The sequence below is a fragment of the Notolabrus celidotus genome, chromosome 4 (genome assembly GCF_009762535.1).
Source record: "Notolabrus celidotus isolate fNotCel1 chromosome 4, fNotCel1.pri, whole genome shotgun sequence".
NCBI classification, from domain to species: domain Eukaryota; kingdom Metazoa; phylum Chordata; class Actinopteri; order Labriformes; family Labridae; genus Notolabrus; species Notolabrus celidotus.
In genome coordinates, this window is record NC_048275.1 from 30332910 (window position 1) to 30359983 (window position 27074).

General features: G+C 39.5%; 1 protein-coding gene across 12 annotated transcripts in view; it reads right to left on the reverse strand.

Moving 5' to 3' along the window:
• LOC117812061 (acylphosphatase-2-like) overlaps positions 1-27074 on the reverse strand; it is a 139005-nt gene that overhangs the window by 3933 nt on the left and 107998 nt on the right. For 6 of the 12 annotated variants that reach the window (XM_034682640.1, XM_034682639.1, XM_034682638.1 and 3 more), the window contains 3 exons: positions 4002-4072; positions 3671-3687; positions 2639-2748 (listed from right to left, as the gene is read on the reverse strand). In XM_034682640.1, coding sequence (XP_034538531.1) covers positions 2639-2748; positions 3671-3687; positions 4002-4071 — 197 coding nt within the window. In that variant the 5' untranslated portion in view covers position 4072. Of the gene's footprint in view, positions 1-2638; positions 2749-3670; positions 3688-4001; positions 4073-13781; positions 14056-20080; positions 20180-27074 lie in introns of those variants that run through there. The other 6 variants (XM_034682641.1, XM_034682632.1, XM_034682643.1 and 3 more) reach the window with 6 other exon arrangements.

Consider the following 27074-nt stretch of genomic DNA (forward strand, 5'->3'; position numbering starts at 1 on the left):
TTTAAAGAACTATAGGAGAAGCAGATACTTGCAGAAAAACTTGGATATTGAGTTATAAGTCATGGCACATGATAAGGGCAAATTGGGTATCATACAGGTAAAAATAAAATAGCATGTAAGGTATAATGTATAGACAATGGGTTGCTATTGCAGATTGGAACCCCAACAGGATGAGCAAGTCCCTGACATAAACACTCAAAATAGGAGCTGAGTCCATAGTAACAGTTTTCTCTCGGGCTCTCTTAAAATGAGCTAACTTAGCTGTTATTATTCATATTAAACTGAACATTTCCGCTGATGCAGATGCCTCTTTTGTGCCTAGTTTGCAATACTAGTGAAGTTAGTCACTTAAAATCCAAGCTGAACTTGCCTAAAGGTGTTCCAGTTCACCAACCGACACCAAGTAATGAACATTTTGCAGCAACGTCTTACAGAAACAGAGACCACCTGCGGCAGCTGATGGTGTTTTTCACACCATATTCCTGACTCTGATAGATTGAACAAAGGGTGAAAATGGAGAAATACAATCCCATCATCTGCAGCAGGGACACAAAGCCTGTTGAAGTGGGGGGCACCCAAACAGAGAAGAGGGACTTGTTATGAGTACAAATAGTGCCACAAGTTGACCAGGACATTTCTGTTGGCGCCAAACTCTGAGGAACACTTCAGATTGCAATCAGACACACTATATCATCAGCATCTTATTAATAGTTTTCAGAAACTTAAAAAAAATAATACGGCATTTGATGTCTGAAATATCTACCGTTTCTTTTTCATTTTCGCTTGTCCATCACTTTTTTTCCTTGCTGTGAAGCACTTATAAAGAAAGTGTCTAATTAATAAAATTAGATTTATTTGTAATAGCTGCTGTACTGCTATAAGATAGAGACCCCCTGGAGGGTGTATAATAACAGTGTAAGTACTACTAAATAAAAAAATACAGCTTTCACTATATATTTAAATACCTCTACATGTTTCCTCTTTTCTTACACTGTAAAAGAATGACGCCTGTTTTTAAAATAGCTTTCGATGTTTTGATTTAAAGGCTATTCTAGTTTTCTGGGGCTGACAGCTGAAATAATAAACTGCACCCGAAACTTAAAGGGGTTGAAAACAAAATTGAGAATCATATCACAGTTTCATCCTTGTTAGTGTGTCTTTCTTCATGTGTGTGGCTTCATGTGTGTGTGAAGAAAGCAGGATCCCTGGAGGCAGTGATGTCATTTGAACTCGCTGTCCACACCCTGCTGACATCACTCTTAATGGAGCAAGAGGAAGTGAAGACAAACTGAGCTCGGGCTTCAGTTTGATGATTGATTGCTGGTCTGAACCATTAACAACGCAAAAGAAGGAGAAGAGTGAGGACAGAGAGTGGTGGAAATGTATCACTGAACACAGCACTCTGCAGTCATATGCCAAAGAACTGGTTCATCATCAGCTTTTGTTCAAGGAAAGTGGTTTCTCCACAAGAGTTAAAACAGGGTGGAAAAAGAAACCTGAACAGACTGCAGCTCTCTGTGTGACATAACACCAATCTAAAGCGGTTGTGGAGGGATTTGTTGTGAAGGGGAAGAGTGCCATCTAGTGGCTGAGTCATATAAGAAAGACAAAACGGTAAAATTAGAGACTGCACAACTAATGCTCACTTTAAAACAGCAGGGAGGGCGACTGAAACACATCTGTACATAGGCCAGATATTTTTCACTGGACAGGGAAGTAACAAAATCTGTCATTTGTTGGTTAATTAAAAACATTTTATGATTTCAGTTGGTGAAAAGACAAAATGTACACCTAGGTAAAAGTTTAGAGTTGCATAAAATGGAAATACTCTGTTTAAGAATACCTTCAGTCTTACAGTGAACCTCAAATTCCACCATCAGAACCCACTACAGTCCTCCACAGTCCCATTTTCAACATCAATGATCAAAACTGTACAGTTCTGGGCGCAGATTTACCCTAGTGGTTACAGGCTGGATTTGATTCCAGGCTGCTGCCTCTTTCTGACATTTCATTCCCCCACACTCTCTCCTGGATTCCTGCTCCACTGTCTTTGCCTCTGTAAATAAAGATGTAAAATATATATACTGGATATGTATGAATATATAAAACAGTATGGTTCTCCTGTGTCTGCTGGCAGTGTTTTAGTCTGTGTAATACTCTTCAGGTACATATACATTCTGAATAAATAAACCAGCTTTAAGACTCACAGACTACGATCATAGATGGTATACAACATGGACTTTGTCTCAGTGACATCACCCATTGATTTCTGAAGAGGAGTTTTGAATGCTGATGCAAGCAATCTAGAATCAGGCAAAGAAGTGGGATAAGGCGGGTCTTAAGCCTCCTGGCAAAAAGATACAACACCTTAACCTCAATGTCTCCAAGTGGATGAGTTATGAAATGTTTCCACTCCCTGTACAGTGTGTATGAATAGAGAAATTAGATACAGACCAACTTCTTTTTCTGTAATAGGCTCTAAACGTGGTAAGGAGGAACTGCAGTTTTTCTGCACTCCTATACAAAGACTTCATTTTTCAATGCTGGAGGTTGCTGCTTATCTATGATGTTTAATTTATATTTACTGAGGTATTTTGTCCCTCTTACATGCAGGTTCAGACTTTAAGATGTTACTCACATCTCCTCCACCATGTCAGCTGGACCCTGAACCTGTCCCACCACCGTCCCACCGTAAGTGTTCTTTACCCAGCCGACCAGACCCAGCTGCAGACCCTCCTTCTCTGTGTACTGCAGAGAGACAGGAAGGGGTTATTACCGGACATAGTTGTGTAAACACATTTTATGAACATAGAAAGCCAAAATAATTTCAGAGTAAGTCAGCCAATCCCATGAGTGTGGATAACAAACAGACACATATGCAGATTTGGATGATAAAAAGGTGGTTTGCAAAGAGGCAGCAACAGGAAGTCAGTCCAAAGTCAGATAAAAGCTAGTGAACCCCTTTGTGGACCGAGTAAGGATGACACGTCCTGAGAGGCTCCTACAAGCAGTTCCTGTTCTACAGTCTACAGTGACTGTGGGTCAGGGTGCCATTAGTAATTGTGATGCCCATGAAAAGACTACGACCATATGCTTCATCACTTCACTAACATCAATGATCTAATATATTTCAGTCATAGCCCCTCAAGAATTGTTCTTACTTTTCTCTCCCTTTACATGCACCTCCTGCTCTGAATTCCAATTGAGCTCTTTATTTCCACAAGTGTGCAAGTCTTTGTCACAAACTTGAGCCAATTTCCTTTGACAGTGGTAGTGAACTTAAATACTAAAATCAGGTTCAATCAAATGATCCAGCATCCAGTATTTGAGTTTTTCACAACCTTACTTCTCAAAATACTGTTTTTATGCTACAACCCACCCAAGCTGTGATTATTTCAAACATAAACCACACATTTGTCTGCATGTGTCAGAGGCTTATCTGCTTTTGGAGCTAATTTCAGTAATGCTCCTGTCGGTTGTATAGAAACAACCCTGATTGCTTGAGGGCATCGATATTTTTTATAGACTTTACTGATGTCAAAGTTCATATGTCACGGGCTGTTGATTGGAAAAAAGGATATTCGTGAATGGAAATGTGTTTAAAATCGTTAAGTTGTGGCACATGAAACAGAAGGTGCTGAAGGGAGCAAAACATTGTGGAGAAACTCACCATTCTGAAACACACTCCTGTCAATGATAAGGAGAGAGAGAGAGAGAGAGAATGACAAAAAGTATTATTGAATCAAGCAACAAAATGTTCAACAATTGGGTAAAGAGAACTTAAGGTTAGCCTGTGTGTACATTCTGAGCATGAATATATTGAGCATGATAAAATGTCAGAGCTGCAGGAAGTGAACATGCAGGGAGATCCTGTCCCGCCTGCTGCAGCAGAACTGCACTTGTTCCTAAAATAAGCTCCAGCATATCAGTTTACAGCCTCGACTCAGAGCGCAGCAGAAAACAGGAGAAGAAGAGGGAGGAGGTGAGTTAAACATACAGACCTTGAACATGACCAAATATTTCAAAGTCCACAGACACCAGATTGGTTCCTGCTGATTCACCTTCAGACATCCTGAGAGAAAAACAGAAGCTGCCCCTTTAACAGGAGAGGAGGCTGAGTGAATAAACTCCCTCTGCTCGATCACTCTCTCCTTCTCTTTCCGTCCTCAGCATGCACCAACATGGTCATGTCTTCCTCAAGTTTTTTAAAGGAAAATTTCACCATCACCACCAGTGAGGATGCCCATATATGTGCTGATGGCCTCTGTAGTCCATTTAAAATGCAGTACAAAGACTTTAAGTTCCAGTGTGCATCACAGGTTTTCAGCAGTTTAGCCGATCGAGTTCAGTGCTGGAAATCTCAGCTTTGAATTAATTATGTGCTGCTCATCCTTACAGTGTTGTATTTATCCTAATTTAATGCTTTGAATTAACTCTGGTTGTTGTTTTTTATTTATTTAAATAGCTGTGTTTTACATTCCTCCTGCCATGCATTCCTTATATTGTATTTTCACCGTATCCTATTCTTTTTAAATCTGAAGTCGGTGTGAGACAGGTGAGACCCTTCCCTATTCACCATTTGATCAACAGAATCTTTATTTACATATCACACAACACCTCTCCCTCAATTTGATTATTTTTTTGGGTGCCATATTTTACTCTGCTTCTGTAACATTGCAGCACTTACTGTCTCAAGTTTGTCTGTGTTAGCATAAAGTTACAGCTGACTCCAAAGCATAGAGCAAATTAAAGCAAACACAATCTCACGAGTTGGCTCTAGTTTCTTTTATTTGGTTGCAGTCTGAGTTCCTTCCGTCAGTGCATCATGAAGCTCTGCTGCTGGAAAGGAGCCAACCCAGGTTTTTAAGGAGTATTACATCACTGGCTCATACCAATGGTAGGGTTTTCTCTTCTTAGAATTAGCATGTTTTTCTATTCGCTAAAGTCATTCATCATGGGTTATTAGTAATTTATCATTAATTACCTTGGGTAGCTAAGTGAGATAATTGATTGATGTTGATTAGAGGCAGGTTTGATTTCTGTAACTTAAGAGCATGTGGAAGTCCACCTTCTTTAATGATGGCACACTCTGCTGCAGTCTTGAATAAAAAGTCTACAAAGGTAGTAGAAGTTTTCTCCTGAGGGAAGAGAGGTGTGCCTCCTTTAACCAAGCAGCAGCCATTTCCATTCATATTCCAACCGAAGGAGGTTGATGTTTGTTTATGACTTAACTGTTGTGATATTATTAATGTTTAGAGTAAAGCACAAATTTGCAAAATGAAGGACATGGAGGGTTGACAGAGGGTTTGTGTAGTAGCAATTTTACAGGAGGCTTGAGCTCCAGCCCAGCCTCTCCTCTCTGCATGTTTCTAGACTGACCAATATGGCTACCATCATGGATGGCCTTTATAATGCATCCTAAAAAACAAATGAGCGATCCTTACTGTTAATTCGAGTCTATGCCTTTAACAGGTGCTTAAGTTTGATTTAGCTATGAGCAAGTGTCTTTTTGATGGTTTTTAAAGTTGACATGGTTCTGAATTAAAAAACTTCTCTCTGGGAAAGAGGTCTGCTGAGTTGCCTAACTTACCTCCTTGACACTCAAGCTTAATAACATTACAGGTCCTACATCGACAAAGTTTACTATCATTAATGGTTTAATTATTATTATTATTATTATTATTAATATTATTATTATTATTTTATTATTATTATTATTATTATTATTATTATTATTATTATTATTATTATTATTATTATTTTTAGTAGTAGTAGTAGCTGTAGTAGTAATAATACTAGTATAAAGAGAGCAGTGGTAGTAAAAAACAACAATTCATGAGTGTGTTCTGACCAGTAGATGACAGATTTTAATCATGATTTCAGTGAATAAATGTTGAGTCAGACTTTGGTTAGCAGAAACTACACTGTCCACTAGATGTCAGTCAGACCTCACTGATATTTGGCAGCATAACACACAAACACTAACAGACACGTACACACTTACACACACATACTGTGCACTCACTCGTGATGACTTTCTTTGTGAGGATTACTTTGAGTATTAGACTTAACAGTGAAACGGAATTTTGAGAAACTATTTTCTTATAAATGACCTCGACTGGTAACTGGCATATCACTGAGGTGGGGGCATGTAGATACTTTAAGCTTTTACTGGTGAAATGTTTGGAATCTCATGCACTCACCTGTTTCAAAGGGATGGGAATACTTGGATTAGAAGCTAAGTGTACTGTGTGTGTGAGGATGTGAGTGTGTGAAGACCATCTAGGAACGATGATCAGACCATCACGTCTCGTTTTAAGCTCTTTAATACCACTGAACACACTGTAATCTCCACAACACACACGCACACACGCACACACACACACACACACACACAGACACACACACACACACACGCACACACGCGCACACGCACACACGAAAACGGAGAAATGTAACAGTTTTCTGATCTGTGTGAGTGTCAAAACAAACACCAGGAGCTAAAGAGGCGGTAAATCTAACACACAGCTCAGATTTGTTGCATCAACTCTGCATAAATACAGGGAGGGAATCATGACTCTCAACTCAAAACTAACTGCAAATACACTTGACTGTGGCTGGTATATTAGCCTGTTAACTTGTTAAAGTAAAGATAAACAGGATTTACTTTTGTGACTCTGATTACAAATGAATTACATTATAAAGAGCAGTTAAAGCATTTTGTGGAAATAAAATCAAAATGTTAAGAACACAGAAAGTAAGGGCACAAAGGAGTCGGTAACCAACCACAGAATAAGATAGACATTGTTCTTTCTGACGAAGCTTTGTGTTTGACTGACCCAGATCCACGTTCTCTAGAAATTCTTGGCACACTGAAGATGTATTTCGGGGTACTTCGTGGGGGGTCTGCTGGTTGCCTTGCATCTATTACAACGCTCCAGAGTCACACATATGACCCCTCACGAAACTGAATTTTCTATTCATGATGAACTTGCCTAAAAATAATAATATTGCAATCTAAAAAAAGTGATTCTGATTTAAATTCAAGTTTCAAATCTTCCTTGTTGTTACTGTCATAGTGTGAAAGAACAAACTGCGGAATGTCAACACTTAATTTTTACTGAAGAGAATAAAAGAAGAATTACTAGTTATGAAAATTGTAGAATAATTGTCAACACAAATAAAGTAACATGGTTTGCAATATGTATGTTACTAATTGACCAATGACAGATCTGTGTAGCTGATCTGGCTAAATCTCCTATGGAAAACATATATGTGTTGTGCAAGAGTTTTATGGATGACATAACAGATGACATAAAAACATGAAAATGTGCAGGAGTCTGTCAGAGCAACGTCAGCTGTAATGATGCAATGAGCAGAGCTTAGTCACAGTTTGTTCACCCCACATCCTGTGGACACACATTCATACACATACACACACACTTCCCTTAGCTCATCTTTAAACTAATAGCCAGAGAGCTCCGTAACTTAGCGCAAATACCCTCCATGCAACTTTGTGTGTCTGTGTGTCTGTGTGTGTGTTTGAGTGTTTCTGTCTGTCTTTGTGTGTGTGTGTGTGTGTGTGTGTGTGTGTGTGTGTGTGTGTGTGTGTGTGTGTGTGTGCGTTGCCAGCTGATTCAGCTACAAAAGTTAAACAGTCTACTGGTCATCCCCTCCAGCATCAACACTCAACAAGCCCCCTCATGCACGCACACACGCACGCACACACACGTGCGCGCACACACACACACACACGGACACACACACACGGACACACACACAGACACACACACACGCACACACACACACGGACACACACACACGCAGACAGCCTGACAGTGTTTCATGACCTCCATTCAGTTACACCCCTCACACAGAAATCAAACACTGCTGTCCCACAGCAAAGCTGTCTCCAGCTGACAGAACAGATCTCACCACTACACAGTAAAATCATATTCTGTCAACACAATTATTTTTGTTAAAGGCAAAATTGACGTGAATATTATAACATATATTATATTATAATAACTTGGATTCTTTGAAAAATCAATTCATGAAAATGATCACCTGTGGTGCATCAGAAGTGTTTGTGAAGTCTGAATCTACAGACATGTTAACCATTATTATTACATGTGATATCTGTTTGTGCGATTGTTAACATACCCATAAATTAATAGTTATATCAATAGTTATTATGATAAGGAAAATAAGAAGAGGCATTTTCTACCTTATCTTATTCTCAAGTCAAAATTTTTTTTCTTTTTACATATATACTGAAGAATGACTTTAGAATGGTTTACCCCCCACCAGGCCGGCTGCAGTGGAAGTCATAAAGTCTGCCTTCTTCATGTTAACAGAAGGAACACAGGTCAAACTATAAAACTAAAATACATGTTATTCACTTTTAGTTCAAACATAATTTCTGTCATTAAAGTTAGTTCTTATCAAGCTGATTTATGTTTGTTCTGAATTTGTTTGAGATTTTTACTTTTACTTTTTTGTTTAATCTTAAAAAGATGATTGATTGACAGCTCTGTTGACAAATGCGGGCTCTTGCAGAAGTCTCTATTAAATTATCAGAGTGGAGGAGGGATAGAGAGAGAGAAAACGTAACAAACACTAACACAAGAGTCTTTGAACTTTCCATTACCATAAGTGTCTGCCTCAAATCAACTTAAGAATCTGTTGTGCTGTGGACTGTTCCAACCTGTGCAGCCTTTGATGTTTATCAGTGAGTTTAATGTGTGTTCTGTGAGCAGAAAACATGGGACGTCAGTCACAGACTCCACCAGTGAGATCATCTCTGCACATGCCTTGGCTCCAACATCGCAATATGTCAATGCCCATCAAGGCGGTATCTTGGTCTCATATCTCACATCGGGAGGAGATGAGCAGGCCAAGTAAAATTTTGACCAAGTTATTGTGTCAAATAAAAAGACAGGAGATCCGCATATTATCCTCCAGGGAGCCTAAACTTTTGCTCAAGATTTCCACCTCCACTCTATCAAGTAGTTGTCAAAATAATTAAGTGAACAACAAATATGAACCCTGAGGTGACACTACAGGAGATGTCAAGGAATCATCAGAACTGTAGGGTTCATTCTCTGAGGATCAGGAATATTTGTACCTAATTTCATGACCATCATTCAAACAGTTGTTGAGAAATCTCCGTCATGCACAAAGCATTGGAGTGACAGACTGACACTGTATTATTATTATTACTATTATTAATAATACATATTTTTCTGAGATCAATACAAGAAGACCAAAGGAGACATTGATTTTCTGTACCAAATTTCAATTTGCCAAACAATGAAAGGGCAACAAAGAGATGACAGACAGTAAAACTGAGCAAAAGAAAGAGTGTATATAATGACTGTCAGCAGGCAAAGTGAAATCGTATGTGCATACTATTAATAGAAAATGTGCAGTGTGTATAGCAGATACAGTAAGAGACCCAGAGAATCATATAAAATAATGGACAGACTTCAGCAAGTAGCTCATCAGCCTGAATCCTGAAGGATGTCGATTCCCAACAGGAGCCAGGAGGTCAAAATGTACCAGAACATCAAGTACATATGCTGCATGCCTCAACACACACAAACACACACACACACAAACACATACATGCACACGCACACATACAGGCACACACACACACGCGCGCACACACACACACACACGCACACACACACACACACACACACACACACACACACACACACACACACACACACACACACACACACACACACACAGCATCCAAGCAAGCCCTGGACATCATCATCAGCAGTGATCAAATCAAAAGAACAGCTGAAACATGAAACGCTGAGGCAGATTGTAGTGATACACAAGCAGATGTACGTACAGTACAAACACACAAACTTCTCTCTCTCTGTTCTCTCTCTGCTCTTTGCTAAGTGGTGAATGAACATGCTACAGTCAAGCGCTCATATTCTCAAACATCCTGAGAATCCACTCAGAGAGATCCGAGCTCAGCAAACAAATTTTCAGCCTGGGTTCAATTCCAACCTGCAACCCCTGCCCTGCATTGTAAGGCTATAGTTACATTTTCTTCTCCAGGCTCTGGTCTAGCTCAGTCGGTATTTGATACATCCTGCTTCTAGTTTGTTCCACTCTTTTTTCCTCTCATTTCCAGTCTCTTATCAGCTGTCCTATCAATAAAGGAAAAAGACCAAAATCAGTCTGGAAAATAAAGATCTGACTCCTAAATAAATGGTCTATCTTAATGGATTCTTTCTGTGATGTTCCCAGACACAAAGAACAGTCTCATCCTGCCAGTGGCAAAAACAAGCACTTTCAGAGGCATTCTTCATAGGGCACATTTACCCCAAAGGGTTACATCGCTGTTGACAGAGATGTGACTTGCAAGCGGTTTATCAGCTGCTCAGTAATGATGCAGAATTACAGAACTGAGATCGGTGTGATCACTGGAGACAACCTCAGATACAATTTGTGTACCTCCAGCCTCGCCCCCTCAGCCCTCTGATTGATTCATCCTGATCTACATTGAGAGTAACTTCTTCATTATCGTCCTCTTCGCTTACACTGCTCCCCCGCTGAATTAAAAAAGTTCATTGGACATCACTAATGCAGGGGGAACGTTTTGGGGACAAGAATGAAGTAACCGTGTGAGTCGTAATGGCAGCTCAAGAGTGAATTCAATTCTAAAGTGTTCTCATAAGGTAGAAATCTGTGTTTTGTTGTTTAGCATACATATAAAATATGCCGATGTTGATCTAGTTAGGTCATTATGTAGGGTTCCTTTTAAACTATGAATAACTTTGCAAAACCAGGGTCACAGTCCAAATTTTAATACACACATTTGTACTGCAATACCGATGGGACTTCTTTATGCTGAGACTGATAGAAAACAGAAAAATAAAGTGAAATATTGTTGAGATTCATGAAAGTAAGCTCCGAATCTTCTGATAGACCTTTTATTTTGTCGTTACAGATAGATTTAGAGGCAGTTTACACAGAAACGTATTCTATAAAAAAACTGTCCACCATTATTGTGTTTACACGGAAACAGAGTTTTGGACAGCTGATGTTGCAAACCTTTGATTCAAGAGCGTATGCAACAAAATGCCCCTTCTCTGTCACTGTGTGTACTGGAAATACACGAATACTGCGACATAAAAACTCCATTTGCACATGTTGAATACTTTTATGCACACAGGCGTGTTGTGCTCTTCAGCGGTGTTTCGTTACAAAGTTTTAATGCCAGCTTTTGGCCAACGTACTCCAGAGTTATGAGTTCTTGTTGGAGATCCATGTGACTTGTATTGTTTACCCAAGATTGTTATAAGAACGCAGATTTCTTCTAAAATGCAAAGGAAAGACTTTTCTGTTTTTTATGGGGCACCTTAACACTGGTCTACGTATATACAAGCTCATGCTGTTGAACTGCAGCACTGAGCGACTACCATATGACGTTTGGCTCTCTATCTCGCTCTCCCTCCTCTTCCTTTCTCTACACTCCTGTTTTCTCTCTCTCTCTCCCTCCTCTCTCTCTCCCTCTCTCTCTCTCTCTCTCTCCCTCTCTCTCTCTCTCTCTGAGCCAGGGGCCGGTGTTGTTCTGACAGCTGGGGACTCTGATGTCAAGCTATGATGATCACTCCTGTAGAAATATTTACTACACACAGCCACAACACACACATACACATGATAACCTCCCCCGCAGAGACACACACTCTAACAAACACTGAGCATATGTATCCAACACACACACACACACACACACACACACACACACACACACACACACACACACACACACACACACACACACACAAACAATCATAGCCTTTTACGAAGGAGTAGTGCTTTCTGTTAGACCGCTGTGTGTGTATACGTCAAAACTTAATTGACAGATGCAGAGAAAAAAAATCGACATACTGATTCGAAAAGATGCAACAAATCTTGTTTCATATTTATTTTTAAAATAATGAGGCGACTAGTTCAGTTTGTTTTAGTTTTTTGGCTTACACTTTTACAAATATTAGAGATTAATGTACATATTGACAAAAAGAGATGTGGTAGAGAAGTGCAAAATATACTCAGAGGGGCTTAATCTGGGCAGTCGCAGATACACAGACTATATTAGAAAAAACCTAATATAGTGGGAGTTGATTAGTGGAGTTAACCTTGTTGGCAATAACAGCTAACACAGTCTGGATCTATTATTCACTGATGTTGGGGCAATTATATTTGAAGCTGTTTGTGTTTATATAGTCATCTTTTTTTTGCAGCTGTCCTTCCTGATTTTGAAAGTTAGAGCTGTGCAGCTTTTAGCTAGAATTTTACTTCTTAATGTTTTTCTGATGTATAAGTTTTCTTAAAGTTTGTCAAATGTGCTGCTATTTTCAGTAAACCTGTCCTTGCTTGTGATTGGTGGTATGCTGCTTACAATTCCCCATTTTATGCAAACCAACTCAAAGAAACCCAACCCAGAATTTCTAAGAGCAAGCTTCATGTGACTGCTTCACCTGATCTCCTTTGTTGGGTTTAGAGAGGATCGACAACACAAAGGTACCTTAGGTATGTTTCACTGCTAGGTCGGCTGCTCTTGTAATCTCAAAATGTGTTGTGATCAGTTCGGTTGTAAAGGTCAATGTGTCATGGAAGCTGAATGTCTGAGAAAATTACTTAAAGCACGTGCAGTGAGGGTTGCTGGAAAGTGTCTGTGTTTTTCAAATTCCTGCTGGTCTTTTCTAAGAAACAGCATACCCTACCTTTATCACAATTCCAGGTCAGTATCAAAATCCTCAGTTCATGTTTTTTGCAAAAAAAAAAAAAAAAAAAAAAAAAAAGAAGTGAGAGGTCTACCTGGTGCTGATGTGAGGCTTCTTAGACGGAGAAGGAATATAGACCACAAATATGTAAATATAAAATGCAAGAAAAGACAGAAGATTTCATCCATTGTGACGCTTTTGGACAGACCAAGGATCAACAGAACAACAGATTAAAACTTTTCAGGTTCGTTTGAAAGACACACTTCAGCAATGGTGAATCTGTTATTCAAATGTTACTCCCTTCATTCATATCTTCATATTTTAATCTAGATGTCTAGATGAGTTGGAAATATAACGTAAACAATGGGCTTGGGTGATGAGTTGACTGAAGATGGCCAGAGGAATGAAGGTGACATGATGGCATTGTTGACACTGACAGAGATAACAATATCAAGTGATTATTAAAGCAAACACATGAAACAAGGCTGACAAACAAGCATACGTTTCTAAAGCCCGTGCAAACTAAAGCAGGGATATTAAAATATAACAGTGATTCTGAGAGTAGCTGCTACATCAGCCATACGGTGATGACAATCCCATATACTAGGGTGTGATGAGCTGATAGATGAGCGGTGTGTTGGTTAAGGAGATGATAAGCTGAATGTAGACTGGTGAGTAAATCCAGGTAAGTGGAAGGACAGTCACACACACACACACACACACACACACACACACACACACACACACACACAAATACACGCACACACACACGCACACACACACACACACACACACACACACACACACAAATACACACAATCTAATTTTAAATTCAACTACTGTAGTCTGTGTCAATGTCCACCTTGTCAGATTAGATAATCACAGAGCCATACATTTTTGACATGACATGACCAACAGACAGAGAACACAGTGGTATCAGACGAATCATAACAAGTGACTCGATGGCATTAGAAGGTTGAGGGGCTTGGCCAGACAACACCAAGAAATGCTAACAGCACTTACCCCAGGTTTGCTGAAGTGCATCTGTTATTTCTCGCCAACATTTCTCTTTTTTCAGTCTGTCATGGTCGTCCCTCGACTTTACATCATAAAGACAGGGAAACATTTCCTCTGTCTCATAGTTTCATCTCGCGGCACCAACCACACCTTTCTTCTTACACTTTACGATTTTGTTTGTTTATGCTCATGACTTTAGCACGTGCAGAGATGAATCAAACATGCTGGGCTCCCTGTCAGTAGGTCAGGAGGTGTCCCAGATGTGACCTTTGTGGTTCACTACGGCACACTGCAAAAGGTGACACAATCGATTTTCTGTCAAAAGGGCGGAACAACCTACAGTACGTCTGCTGGATCAGGCTAAAATCACGTTTAAACTGACCTCAGCATTACATTGCTGGAATTTATCACAGGCTTTGGAAAGCATCACACTTCCTTCCTCTGTAGATGGAGTAAGCTTGGTTGTCATGGTGATGTTTCAGTTGTCATCACATGATAAAAAATTCTTCACATTTTCTAAAGTCTGTGCTAAAGACACCTTTTTTTTTAGTGCAACACAGTACACAGTCCAGAAGTGTTCATTGTGATCGTTTTGATACTACATGTCTGGTTCACACCTGTAATAGTAGTTTGTTTGCACACACACACACACACACACACACACACACGCGCACGCGCACACACACACACACGCATACACAAACACAAGCATACACAAACACTAACCACCCACATTAACCACACACACGCAGTCTGTGTTAGCAATGTGTGTCTATTTATTCATGTGTTGATTTTTGTGCTAATGTGTCTGCATCTGCTGTGAATCCACGTGCCATGTGTGTGTACATGTGTGTGTGTTCAAACACATCCCTACGTGCTCCAGTGTACGTGTACATGTGAATGTGTGTGTGTGTGTGTGTGTGTGTGTGTGTGTGTGTGTGTGTGTTTACACTTGGATGAGCCTTCTGTTCGGCGTGCAGTCGCTCTCAGTGAGCTGGGTTTTTAGGTCGCAGTGTTCTTTCTGCCGCAGCCGCACACACACACCACACACAGATTACACACACACACCGCACACACACAGCCACGTCAGAGGAAGATGTTGGGCGCTATTAGACGCCGGGCTGCCGAGTTTGGGTGGGTGGGGGAGGTGGTGGTGTGTGTTTGTGTGTGCATGAGTGTGTTTAAGGGGGTCCCAGAGGTCTTGTCATGCATACACACACAGAGCCAAGCTGAGAGGCTGTGTGTGTGTGTGTGTGTGTGTGTGTGTGTGTTTGTGTGTGTTTTTGTGTGTGCGCGAGTGTGTTTGTGTGTATATAATGCTGGAGGGTTTAAAGCCTCCACTGCTGTGTAATATGTCGACTCTTTTTAGTAATGTCATCCAACACACATAAACACACACACACACACTGTAACATCCTGGACTCTGCGTCATTGTTAGCATTAGCCTTACGTACACGCACGCACGCACGCACGCACGCACGCACGCACGCACGCACGCACGCACGCACGCACGCACGCACGCACGCACGCACGCACGCACGCACGCACACACACACACACACACACACACACACAGCTCTCTGAGAGAACAACAAACACTCCATGAGTGAAACAATAAGAGGAACAGATTGTGTGATGGGATGTGTGTTGACAGCAGCTGTGTTCAGTCTCAGATGCATTAAGGCTTCGGGACGTATATGATATACATTACAGTCATCAGGTTCATGTACGCCATCATCATATCCTTCACATGTATAGTACATTTACATTTCACTGCATGGGTCTTTACACTGACGTCTCAGTGCTTACATTCAGTGATGTAACTCACTGAGCTAAGAGATCAGCTGATTGTGTTTTAGTTCCTTTCACATTTAAAACACATTGATCCGTCCTTCTGATGGTTTCGTCACTGATTGGTTTACTCCTCCTTTTTCACTGAAGACAATGGTAATAATGAACTGTTGCTTTACATGGGTAATCAATATTTGACTTGTTTTTCTGCCCTGTCTGGAGTTATAAAAGACTAAAGTCAGAACATAAGAGTTAAAAAGAAGAAAACTATAAAATATAAACTATAAATGTGAGGTTTGAAGTATTCATACTTTAACTATTGTAACGCCGTACCTTGTTTAATCTCTTCAGATCTGTTAAACTGTTACTGCGTTAACTTAAAACTTAATTAAATATATTTCAGGGCTGTGGGGAAGAAATAGCACGGGACAACTTCTGCTCTGCGTCGTGATGCCTTTAATGACCCTTCAACAACGTTGGACAACCGCACATCAAACTCGTGACACATTTACTTAACCTCAGGCAATATCACCCTGAGCAACCTTAAAGAAGCAGTGCAATATATGAAACAGTAGTCTTTCAAACTTCATTAAAGACTTAATGATATAAACACTTAGACCAAAAATGAAATCTCATCTTACACTATGTTTATTGGTTTGGCTTGTAAATAAGCTTAGAGATAGAGAAAGAAGCTATTCAGACCAAAAGCATTTTTGAACCAGGCTTTAAACTTGTTTAAAAATGTGAATCCCCACGCTTTATATTTTCCCTCTGATACCTGCAGTGGCTTTACATAATAGAAACCTCAAAAACTCTTTATCTCAGGCTGGTGTCTGTGAAGCGGCTCATGTCAGCTTCCATCTGAACCACTTCATTTTAGTAACTGTCTCTTTTAATTCTCCAAGTACTTTCTTCTCACTTTCTTCCGATTGGCCAACTCTCAGGGAGCCTCCTCAACTGTCGCGTTGCTACAAAGTTGTCATCATTGAGTTAACAGGTGTTTTTCCATTTGAAGTATGACATATGGCTGTATGTTTTTGGACCCTGAATCCGACAGTTTAAAAGTTTGGAAAGGGAACAACATGAAAATCCCAAACCACAAAGAACAGCAGAATGTTTCTGATTGGTAAGTGATATGTTCATCACTCTTTTAAGGAGATTCACCAAGTCATGATGTCACAAATTCTCATAGGACTGTTTAGAGCAGCCTGCAGTCTCATCCTTGGATTACTCCAACACAAGACTACCTCACAATTTGAGACTTTGCCACATTTTCATGTTTTACATTTTAACCTCAATTTTATAAATAGGAAAAAGCACAATACCACCTCTTCAAATAAAAGTTTAGATATGATATCTTATAATGGTCACAGTCTTGTACATGTTATATAACTGCAGTACAAATTAGCACCTCAAGGTCATATCTAATTTTATTTTGTTCTTGCGATAGGGCTGTTACCTTTGTAGTTCATTAGTGATGAGTTGGTTCAAGTTGTGTTGTTCTACTTCTCATTCATTACTACTGAATAAAGTGCTGTGAGATCTGACATTGTACAGACCTTGTTAAGTGGAAATCCCCACTCTGTTGTCAGTATGAATCATACAGTTAGCATCTTAAAGCTCTATATTATTCCTGGTCAGTAAAATTGAAGCTAAGGTTACAGGAAAACTCAATACATTCATACACACACATACATCAATAACAGGACGGATGAAAGAGGATGTATAGAATGGTTGATTTGGCTCAAAGAACGTATAAGCATGTGTGTGTGTGTGTGTGTGTGTGTGTGTGTGTGTGTGTGTGTTTTGCCAACCCTAGTAACCAAATTGACCTTAATAAAAGGACACAGGAGCAGTGGGCCGCTATAATACACACAAACCTGGAGGGTGGGCAAGAGCTGACACACACAGTCAAAACACACACACACACACACACACACACACACACACACACACACACACACACACACACACACACACACACACACACACACACACACACACACACACACACACACAAAGCTGAGTGTTAGCCAGCGGCAGTGTTTGAGAGGAGAAGCAAAAGAACATTTGTCTGGTCAGTTGGTGTCTGACTCCCAACAGGACACAGAATGCCAGTGTGTGTGTGTTTATGTTTGTGTGTGAGTGTGTGTGTGTTTATGTGGGATGAAGGGTGCTTATCTTTGTAATATAAACAAATATTTAGCCGAGTCAAATCGGTTTATGCGTACAACTCAGTGTCATGTATGAAGCCTCAGTGGGCTGCACGGGCTGTTAGCAGAATTTTAAAGCCTCAATAAGAGTATTTGTAGATCAGGAGAAAATGTTGCACTAAATTTATGACCACTTAGTTTTATGATTTGTTCTGTAGACGCACAAAGCAGTCTTCACCTGTATTGTATTGTCAGACAAGCATTAGGAGCACCATTTTTTCTTCATAATCAGCTCCCCTTTTTCATTGACAATATGCTGTTCCTAATTCCCTGAAGAACAATGACACTCTGTTTGGTTGGACAATCGTTACATCAATGTTTTCCTTTTTAACCAATGCAGGAAATGCGACAGGGCTACAAATTCTTATCACTTCCATGCATCTTTTTTCTTGTCATTGGATGTTTTTCGCCCAGGCTGTAACATGTTTATTTCTGCTCTAAAAATTAACATTATTATATGGGCATTAATGGGGTCTTTTTCACTTAGGAGCCAGCCTCAAGTGGACACGTGAGGAACTGCAGTTTTTTACACTTCCACGATGGCTTAATTTTTCAACACTGGAGGTTGTTGCAGAAAGACATAGGGCCCTATCTACTAAAGGTTTGCGTGTATAACAACACGTGCAAACTTCATAGCGCACGCAAAGCTGATGTACTAACTGGCTGCACCGAGGGTTGCGTCTATCAAATGAGCAAAATAGCACGCGCAATCCATTTAGCGTGTTTGCCTTCATGAATATGCAGAACACATGCAGGTTATCAGAACGCGAAAAAACTGGGAGGAGGAGATGCAAATGTAATCATTTAGCACACGCAATGTGATTTATCAAACCTGAAACCGTTTGCGGCCTGTATTTTGTATCTATATTTAGCATGTTTTAAAGGCAGGTGCAAACTGGTACAGTGTTACACACAAATGGCTGCGGCCATTGTGGCAAGAAGGAGACATAGGGGCAATGACAGACGACGGAGAGAATCTTCCATGCGCGTGTCAACATATTTGGACTATCAGAAATAAAAATAGTAGAGACATATCATCTATCAACAATGCCATTTTTGAGCTGCTGGATGACCTAAGGGCTGATTTGGAGCAGTCACAAAAAGCAGCACTGGCCAGCTGCCTCATGTGCACAACGATGGCTGAGTGTCCCGGCGGAGGGCGAGCACCACATTGGACACACCTCTCACCTCCTGTGCAATGGCCTGTAACCCATCCGTCTGATTTCTCTGCTGCTGCGGCAACTCCCGATCAATGTCATCAGAACAATCTGGACGCGGGTCCCTGCTGAGGTGTTTTCTGGTCTGAGCTGATTTGAGGAGTGCGGCAGGGATTGTCAGACGACATCTGATGAAGATTCTTCATTTTAAAAAAAGAGATTTTTATTTTTTATAAAGTCATGACGGACAACTTACAAAAACACTTTTCAAATAATGAGACCACTTTTTCCCATTCTCCCAAATCGCATTTCTTTTGGCAACGCTGAGATCTCTCTGCTGGAGCTCACCAGTGTATTTATTTGCCTCCTCGACCAAGACCTCCAACTCCATGGCTTCAAACTTCATTTTTTCATTTATGGCCACTCTGCTCTACCAAACTCTCCATGGGGACAGCCAGTAGCACACGCAAAATCCTCATTTAAATAAGGCGGTCCGCACTACTTTTGCACCTGTTAGCAATTGTGCACGCAATCATGGTAGATCACCCGCAACGCGTCCAGAAATAGCACGTGCAATTGTTTTGTTTCCACACGCAATTTAGCGCTCATTATTTTGGATCATAGCAGATCAGGCCCATAGTCTGATATGTCTTTCTGCTGAGTCACAGTAAGAATGACTACATTTTTCCCTAATGTGAAAGAATAACTGACACGAGTTTCTTTTTGTTTCAGCCTGCACTAGATGAAGTTACAAGTTCTTTTTATCTTTTTAAAAAGTTTGTCAAATATACATAAAGCCTTAGCATCACGCTGATACATTTACATCAATTAAGAAAATGCTCTTTCTTTTTTATTCTATTTTATTAATTTCTATAATCCTATTTAACTGGACTTGATTAATCCTGCTGTCAACAACCCCGTCGGCAACTCAACTTTCGTTCTTTAAATTCTTCAGTTAGTTTTTCAGTTGTAATCATTGCTAAATATGTGCTGGTGTGAATATGGTAGTCCTCTCTAGCTTCCTCTAATATGTAAAAAGAATTAAAGAAGAGAAAAAGAGACAGATGGTCCATACTGTAACACATCTCTTCCTCATTGGACAATATAAAAAAAGCCTTTATAAGCTAAATAAAGACGCACTTACCAAGACACGTCATCACCATCTCTCTGACCTCACATTAACAAAGGCCTCACAACCTTCATTACGTAGGAGGGGTGAGGAGCTGATGAAGCTCTGAGCTGCAGCTTCAAAAAGCTAAACTGTTGGTCCCTCAGCTCCAGCTGCAGCGTCATGAATAAGTGAAACGCTGAACTGCCTCACGACGATCCCGGGTCCCAGCAAAGGCGGCACAAAGGATCACAGATTGATGCATAATTTACTACGTCCATAATCTATATTTCAGAGGAGACACCAGTGCTTCAACAAACGTTTAACTGGAATTTCTCTCCATCTCTTACAATAAAAACAGCTGACTTATCTTTTTTTTATAAACTCCAATGGGCATGCTGGGAAAATGGAAGGAAAAAAGGAAAGATTGATTAAACAATTGCTTCAGATAATACGGGTAAAAGCTGACATTAAAGTTTGATTTATTGAAAAGTATGAGTCACCAGATATTCAGTTTTAATATCAGTAATGTTAGCAAAAATAAGAAAGCAGGGAGACTGTAGAAGATATGAGAACCTACAGGAAATATTTGTGAAAATTCATTGAGAGCGAGAGGGATATGTTGATGACGATTACACCATGTAACCAGTATTGACCAGGAAAAAACAATCTTGGTCACACTTTCAATAAGAAAACACATCTACTTACATTATGTCATCTTAAAACACACTTGTTCTCCTTTTTAACTACTCTTAAGTTCTGAACCGTAAAAAGTATTTTGCTTGCTTGCTGCTCATTTTGGTCTTGTGAGACAAAATGGAGAAATACAATTTACTGCTCCAGAGGAACCCTGAGGAACAGTAAAGCAGACTAAATACAGAAGAGACCTCAGTGAGACAAACAAGACTTAACATAGAAAAAAATGTAAGCAATATTTTGAAGCTCTCATGTCTGTCTTATTTGTGTCCCATGTTCAGTCTGTACTGGAGAGCTTAATTGTTAATCTTACGTCATTGCTCTAATCTGTCTTCGAAGTTTCATGCTGCTGGTGTACTTGATTTTACAACCAGGATTTGATCTTCTGTTTATAGGGCAGCAGCTCTAACCACTGCACTTCAGGCTAGCTGCAACCTCCGCCCACTTGAATTGAAGCCAATGCTGAAATGTTAAAAACTGCAGTTCATCGAGTGTCCTCTTGAAGAAGCTTCGGAAACCACATACACACAAATTGAAAAAGGCAATCTCTACAGCAGAAATAAACATGTTTACAGCCTGGTACAAAAAATTAGTTTAGTCTGCAGAGCTAATTTCTCTTTCTGCACACACTGTACGGGGTGAATTTTTTCACAACTTGGCAGTTTTGAAGATATTATGGTTACAAGTTTTTCATTATGAGAGGCACAGCTGACTTGACTGACAGGCGGGAACACTGTAGTTGTTGGCTAGGAGCCTCTTTGCCTCACACTAGCTCGACAGACGTTAGGTTGAGTTCAGCATTTCCAATATGCCATCCCCTGGCGATTGGCTTTAAAACAGCGCTTCAGAAACAGATGGGTGACGTCACGGATACTACGTCCATTATTTATACAGTCTATGGCTTCAGGCTCCAAATCTGACTTTGTTTCAAAGTACAGGATGAATAGACAAAACGGGAATACTGTTGGATGTTCAAATTTTCCACTAAGTTAGAGCCAAAGACAGCCTAACCAGATGATTCACTCAACTTACTATCAAAAACTCAAAAAACTAATTTTACGATCATATAAAACAGAAGAGCAACAAATCTTCAACTACTGAGAGCTACATCTTAAACTTTATTGGCAATTCTGCTTATGAAAAATCAAACAGTACTGAATTTATTGAGAAAAACTATTAGCTCTTTGTTGTTCAAAGAGTCCAGTTGACTGTTTTAGTTTGATGAATGAATCACTCTCATCTTTCTCTTATCTAAGATCTTGGAATGAGACTACATATCCCATCTGGCCTGGGAACGCCTCGGGATTCCCCAGGATGAGCTGGAGGACATTGTTGGGGAGAGGGATGTCTGGGTTGAGTTGCTCAGACTGCTGCCTCCACGACCCATCTTGGATAAGCAGAAGAAGGAAATGGATGGATGGATGGATGGAAGATCTTGGAATGAGCATCTGTGAGACAGTTTTAAGATCTCAGACTGAGACAAACCTCCCATAATGAGACAAATCTAAGAACTCACACTAGTCTTATTTTTCCTTCTGCTGAGATCTTAGAATTAGACAACTATAGAACATGTTAGAGAACTCGCACAGGGTTCACTGTGAGACTGAACCATGTTTGTTTCTTAGAAGTCACAAATAAGACAAGTGAGAGAATGGACCAGATTTCCTTTTGGTCTTGATTAGTGCTGATTTTTGTCCAGGAGACATGAGACATAAGTAACACTCCTCCTAAATGTTACTTTGCTTCAGGTTTCATTACTGCTAGTTAATATGAGCCCATGCTTCCGCAGACACGCTACGGCTGGCTGATATTCAGTGCTGTCGGGTTTTGGCAGGCTGATGTTTGTTGCAAAATCTCCCTTGTAAAATGTGTATCAGAATAAGTTGAGATGTTTAATGATATTCAGTTTTATTCCAATAACAAATACGGCAACTCAAACAAGCTGTGTGTGAGTCAAGGGAATGGACTAATTTCAATGGAAAGTGACTTCACATGATTTTGAAATATGAAGCAAACGCAAGCACTAACAACTGCAGTTCTTCTGGTGTCCACTTGAGGTTGGCTGCAACAGCCCCTGGAACCACATACACACTCATTCAAAAAAGACGATCTTTACAGAAAAAAATCATCATGTTTACAGCCTGATTCAAACAATGATTTGGGTGTGAATGGCTCAGTTCTCTGTCAGCGTACACTGTACGGGGGGTGATTTAAAATCAATTTTAAAGTTATGATTTTTGCATAATCAGGGACGTGGATGACCTGACTGACAGGCAGGTACACTGTAGCTGTTAGCAAGGAAGCTAAATGCCTGCCTCATCTTCTTCTCTTTGCTCCTTGCTAGGTTGAGTCAGCATTTCCAATATAGAGGCCACCATCAACTATGTACTGTACATGCTTTATATAGTCTATGGTTCTGCCTTTACTCATCAAACACTGGGCCTGTTAGAGGGTGTATTTGATTTATTATTCTGGGGCATTCAAATCTTCCACAACTAGACAACTAACTTTTTAATGTCATTTGTACGGGGACAAGATAAATAACAAATGAGTCCATCGAAATGTTTAAGCATTCTCGTGATTGGCTGACATCAACTTTTTTAAATATCTGGGATTGTTTTTGAATATCATTTAAGAAAGAAAATCATAAAAGGTAAGGAAAAATATCAAAGCAACAGCCTTTTGTGGAAGAATACCAAGAACATAGAAAAAGAATGATGCACACAAGTTTTAAAATATTTAAAAGTTTTTTTCAAGAATGCATGAAGCTGAGGAGAGGTGAATAACATAAACAATGAAGGTTGTGATAGTAGTACTGGCAAGAATTTCAAACTGCTTTGACCCTGGGCATACTACAAAAGAAGGTCTGTTGATCTCAGAGTCAGAGTTGTGGGTGATATGAAGCTGGCTCCCTTCTAACCTGGCCACATTGTCATGGTAATGTACTCTGTGCTCCTAACCTGGTCTTGATCAGTTCAAGGTTTCAGATTAAATAGCTGTAGTGCAATGTTTTTTCACTTATTATTCCCCGCACGCTGAGGTACATATACTTGAACCTCAGCTGAGGTACATGTACTGTATGTAAAGTTGATTAACTGTAGTATAATGTTAATAATGCCACATAACAGAATGTCATGCAGTTATAACAAATCAAATTTATCCCATCACAAGAATCAACACGAGTTCAGTTAGTTTTGTAGAGTACCATTAGGCACTGGGAAATCCTTTTAGTGCTTGGTCTAACTTTCTTAAAAATCTATTTAACAAAGATTATGTTTAATGAACCAATCAATTAAACTTCTGTAAATACTACTGCTTTCTAGTTTTTCTTATGTGACAGCATGTCTGGTCTGAAAACAGTTCTTGACTTTGCTGCTCTAATCATGTGTATCATTTTTCAAGTTACGGATCTCTAATTTGCTGTTATCATATTACAAACAAACTGAGTTTGGTGGTAAAATAAATATTTTAACATGATTTGACACAATAAGCATCTTCACGACACCTGATATTTCTGACTGCATGTGTAGTTGTCTGAGGGTTATGCTGTACTGTATTTGATTAAATATTTCTTTGTTACTTTGATAATGAGACAAATTGTGTTTTCTTTGTGTATTTTTATTTTACTCTTATTCAGGGGAAAACAAATAAACAGCCTCAACCTTGAAGACACTTTCTTTCATTTAAAGAACTCTGAAGAACATTGAAAATCTCCCCAGGGAAAACACTGATATTAGTAATTGTACACACTTGTTTCACAATACAGAAGCTAAATCTACAGACTGAATCAAAACTTTTAGAAACTCTCAAAGTGAACCATATTTTGAACAGATATGATATATTTGAACTTTTCCTTTAGTATGCCTTGGACAGAGAATGTTTGAAAACCTCTGAATAAATTTAATAAAATGTTTTGAAAAATAAAGATAATCATTTTTATCACTTTTGGGAACGACTTTTGTGTTATAATTAACTTACAGCCACAAAATACGGCTTATAAGTTCTTATAAATGTGTGATAGGCTTATATAATAGTTAATAACCTCATAGAGTGCTGTCCCTTTACTCAAAGCAAAGTCATTCTATAGCATGTTGTAAGTATTAATACGACAACTTTCCATTTGTGAATCACAGAAGTTATAACTTCTTATAATACATTAAATGAGTTCTTTTGAACCTTTAACACTGGATCAAGTTTTAGGACTTATGATGCGGTATGAAACCCAAAAGACGTTATTGTCAGTTTTGCATTAAGCTGTAATACATTATAAACCCTTTTCACATAAGGCTTTATGTTCACTGCTGATAACACTTCTTAGACATTGCTATAAGTTGTTATGAATGCTTATAACAACTTATAAAGGTTTTATATGATCTTTATAAATTCATTTAGGAGGTGTATAAATGTGCTTATGATGCATTATTAGTGTGTTGGGTTCATATAGTGTTACTGGGTTCTATGTTTCTATTATGGTTCTACTTTAGTCTCTTCTGTTCATTGTAGTTCTACGTGTTGGTGTTTGTTTTTTATTATAGCCCTTTGGTTGTCTTTTCTGTTTTTGTAGTTCTATGTTTCTGTGTATTCTGCCAGCAGAGCAGCTCTGGCTCTCCCCCCTTCCCCTCTGTATTCGCACGGCTGAACTCTATGTGAACCGTAACTTGAACCCTTGGTGAACTTGGCTAAACTGACCCATTAATCTACTTGTGATGCAAAGCTCGCTGTATGGCAGCCCATGAGGGACACCTCGAACGGGTTCACAGTCAGCAGCAGTAGTTTCACCTGCTAATTACAAAACACGTGCATATCAGCTATGTCAACTATTCCCAGAAAGAGAGCACATTGCATAAGAAGAGGGTGATGAAGGAGCAGGAGAGGTGGAGGAAAAAACTCTTTGAGGAAAAGTGAAAACAGTCAGCTGATTCCCACAAGAGCTCTTTAAGAATGTCACAAATGTGCAACTTTGTTTTGCAGTGAGAACCAGATGCATACAAATGTGATAAAATGATGGCTGGCAGGAAATTAAAACACAAATGTGCAATGTGAAAGCCGCTCTGACAGTAACGAACTTCAAAGATGACATGATTTAACCACACTGTATAAATAAACAGTGCCATGAAACACAAGATTATATTACTGAGCGAAACACGTACAAGACAGTTTAAAATTTTAATAAACACTGGGAGAGTTTTCGTCTGTTCATTTCAAGCTCAGTGACTCTTCTCGCCTTAACTAACCTCACTACCAGGCGTCAACATTAGTACGTTTGGTTTTATGTGATTGTTTGAGGTTTTTAAATAACAGTTTTAGTTGGTGGAGGAAATAAGTAAACACATTGTGCATTTTGCAGCAAATGCAATACATTTCTGGTACATAACTGACATGTTATTTTCCTGTGAAGTTTTGTATTTAATCTATTTCAGTGTTCAGTTATCTTTTCCAGTTTGCTTTGTTACCCTTTCCCGTTGTGCATCTTTGATCGTGTGCCCAGCCTTTACTGTTTTCACTTGTGTCCTTTATATACACGTTAGAACCCCCAAAAATGGACAAATCCCATACAAAGTGATTTTTCAGTAATGATGTGATTTATTTTAATTGGCCTCCCGAGGTGTAAAATCATAACAAAACCATACAAAAAGTAAAATGCAGAGGAAAAACACTGCTTACAAAATGTTACAAAAAACTGCCAACCAGTAACTTGATAATAAAAGAAATAGTAATGCAGAGACAGCTTTAGCAGCATTTCCCCTCAGAGCAGCCTACTTATAAATCATAACTTAAACGCAAACATATTTTTTCATTATTTTAGAGCAGTTAAAACTTTTAAGCTCAAGTATCTTTGATATCAATATTTATGAAACAAAAGATATTATTAAACTCAAAATTAAGATATCTGGCAACAGGAAAAAAAGTGCAACAGTGCAGCAGTGATGACTTGGATCTGTTGCAGCTGTCACTCAGGAGCGTGATCACACAGACAATTACAGCACTATCACAGCCTCATTATTGTGATGCAATTTGTTTTGTTCCCACTGGATGTCAACAGCCTGCAGGCTCACAAAAGGGCATTCATGAGTACAGCAGACTTCCCCAGTGCTGTTGGTGTGATTGGTGGGTCACACATCTGCATTGTTGCACCATCAGAAACTGAAGTATAGTTTAAACAGATTAAAAAAGCACAGCATCAGTGTGCAAATTATTTTCAGAGCTGACTGCAGGATTTTGGACATTGTTGCTAAATGGCCAGGGTCAACACATGATGCCAGGATGCTGTCCAAGAGTGGAAGGAGACAGCTATTCACAGGACATTACGTGCATACCGGGTGCTACTTTTAAG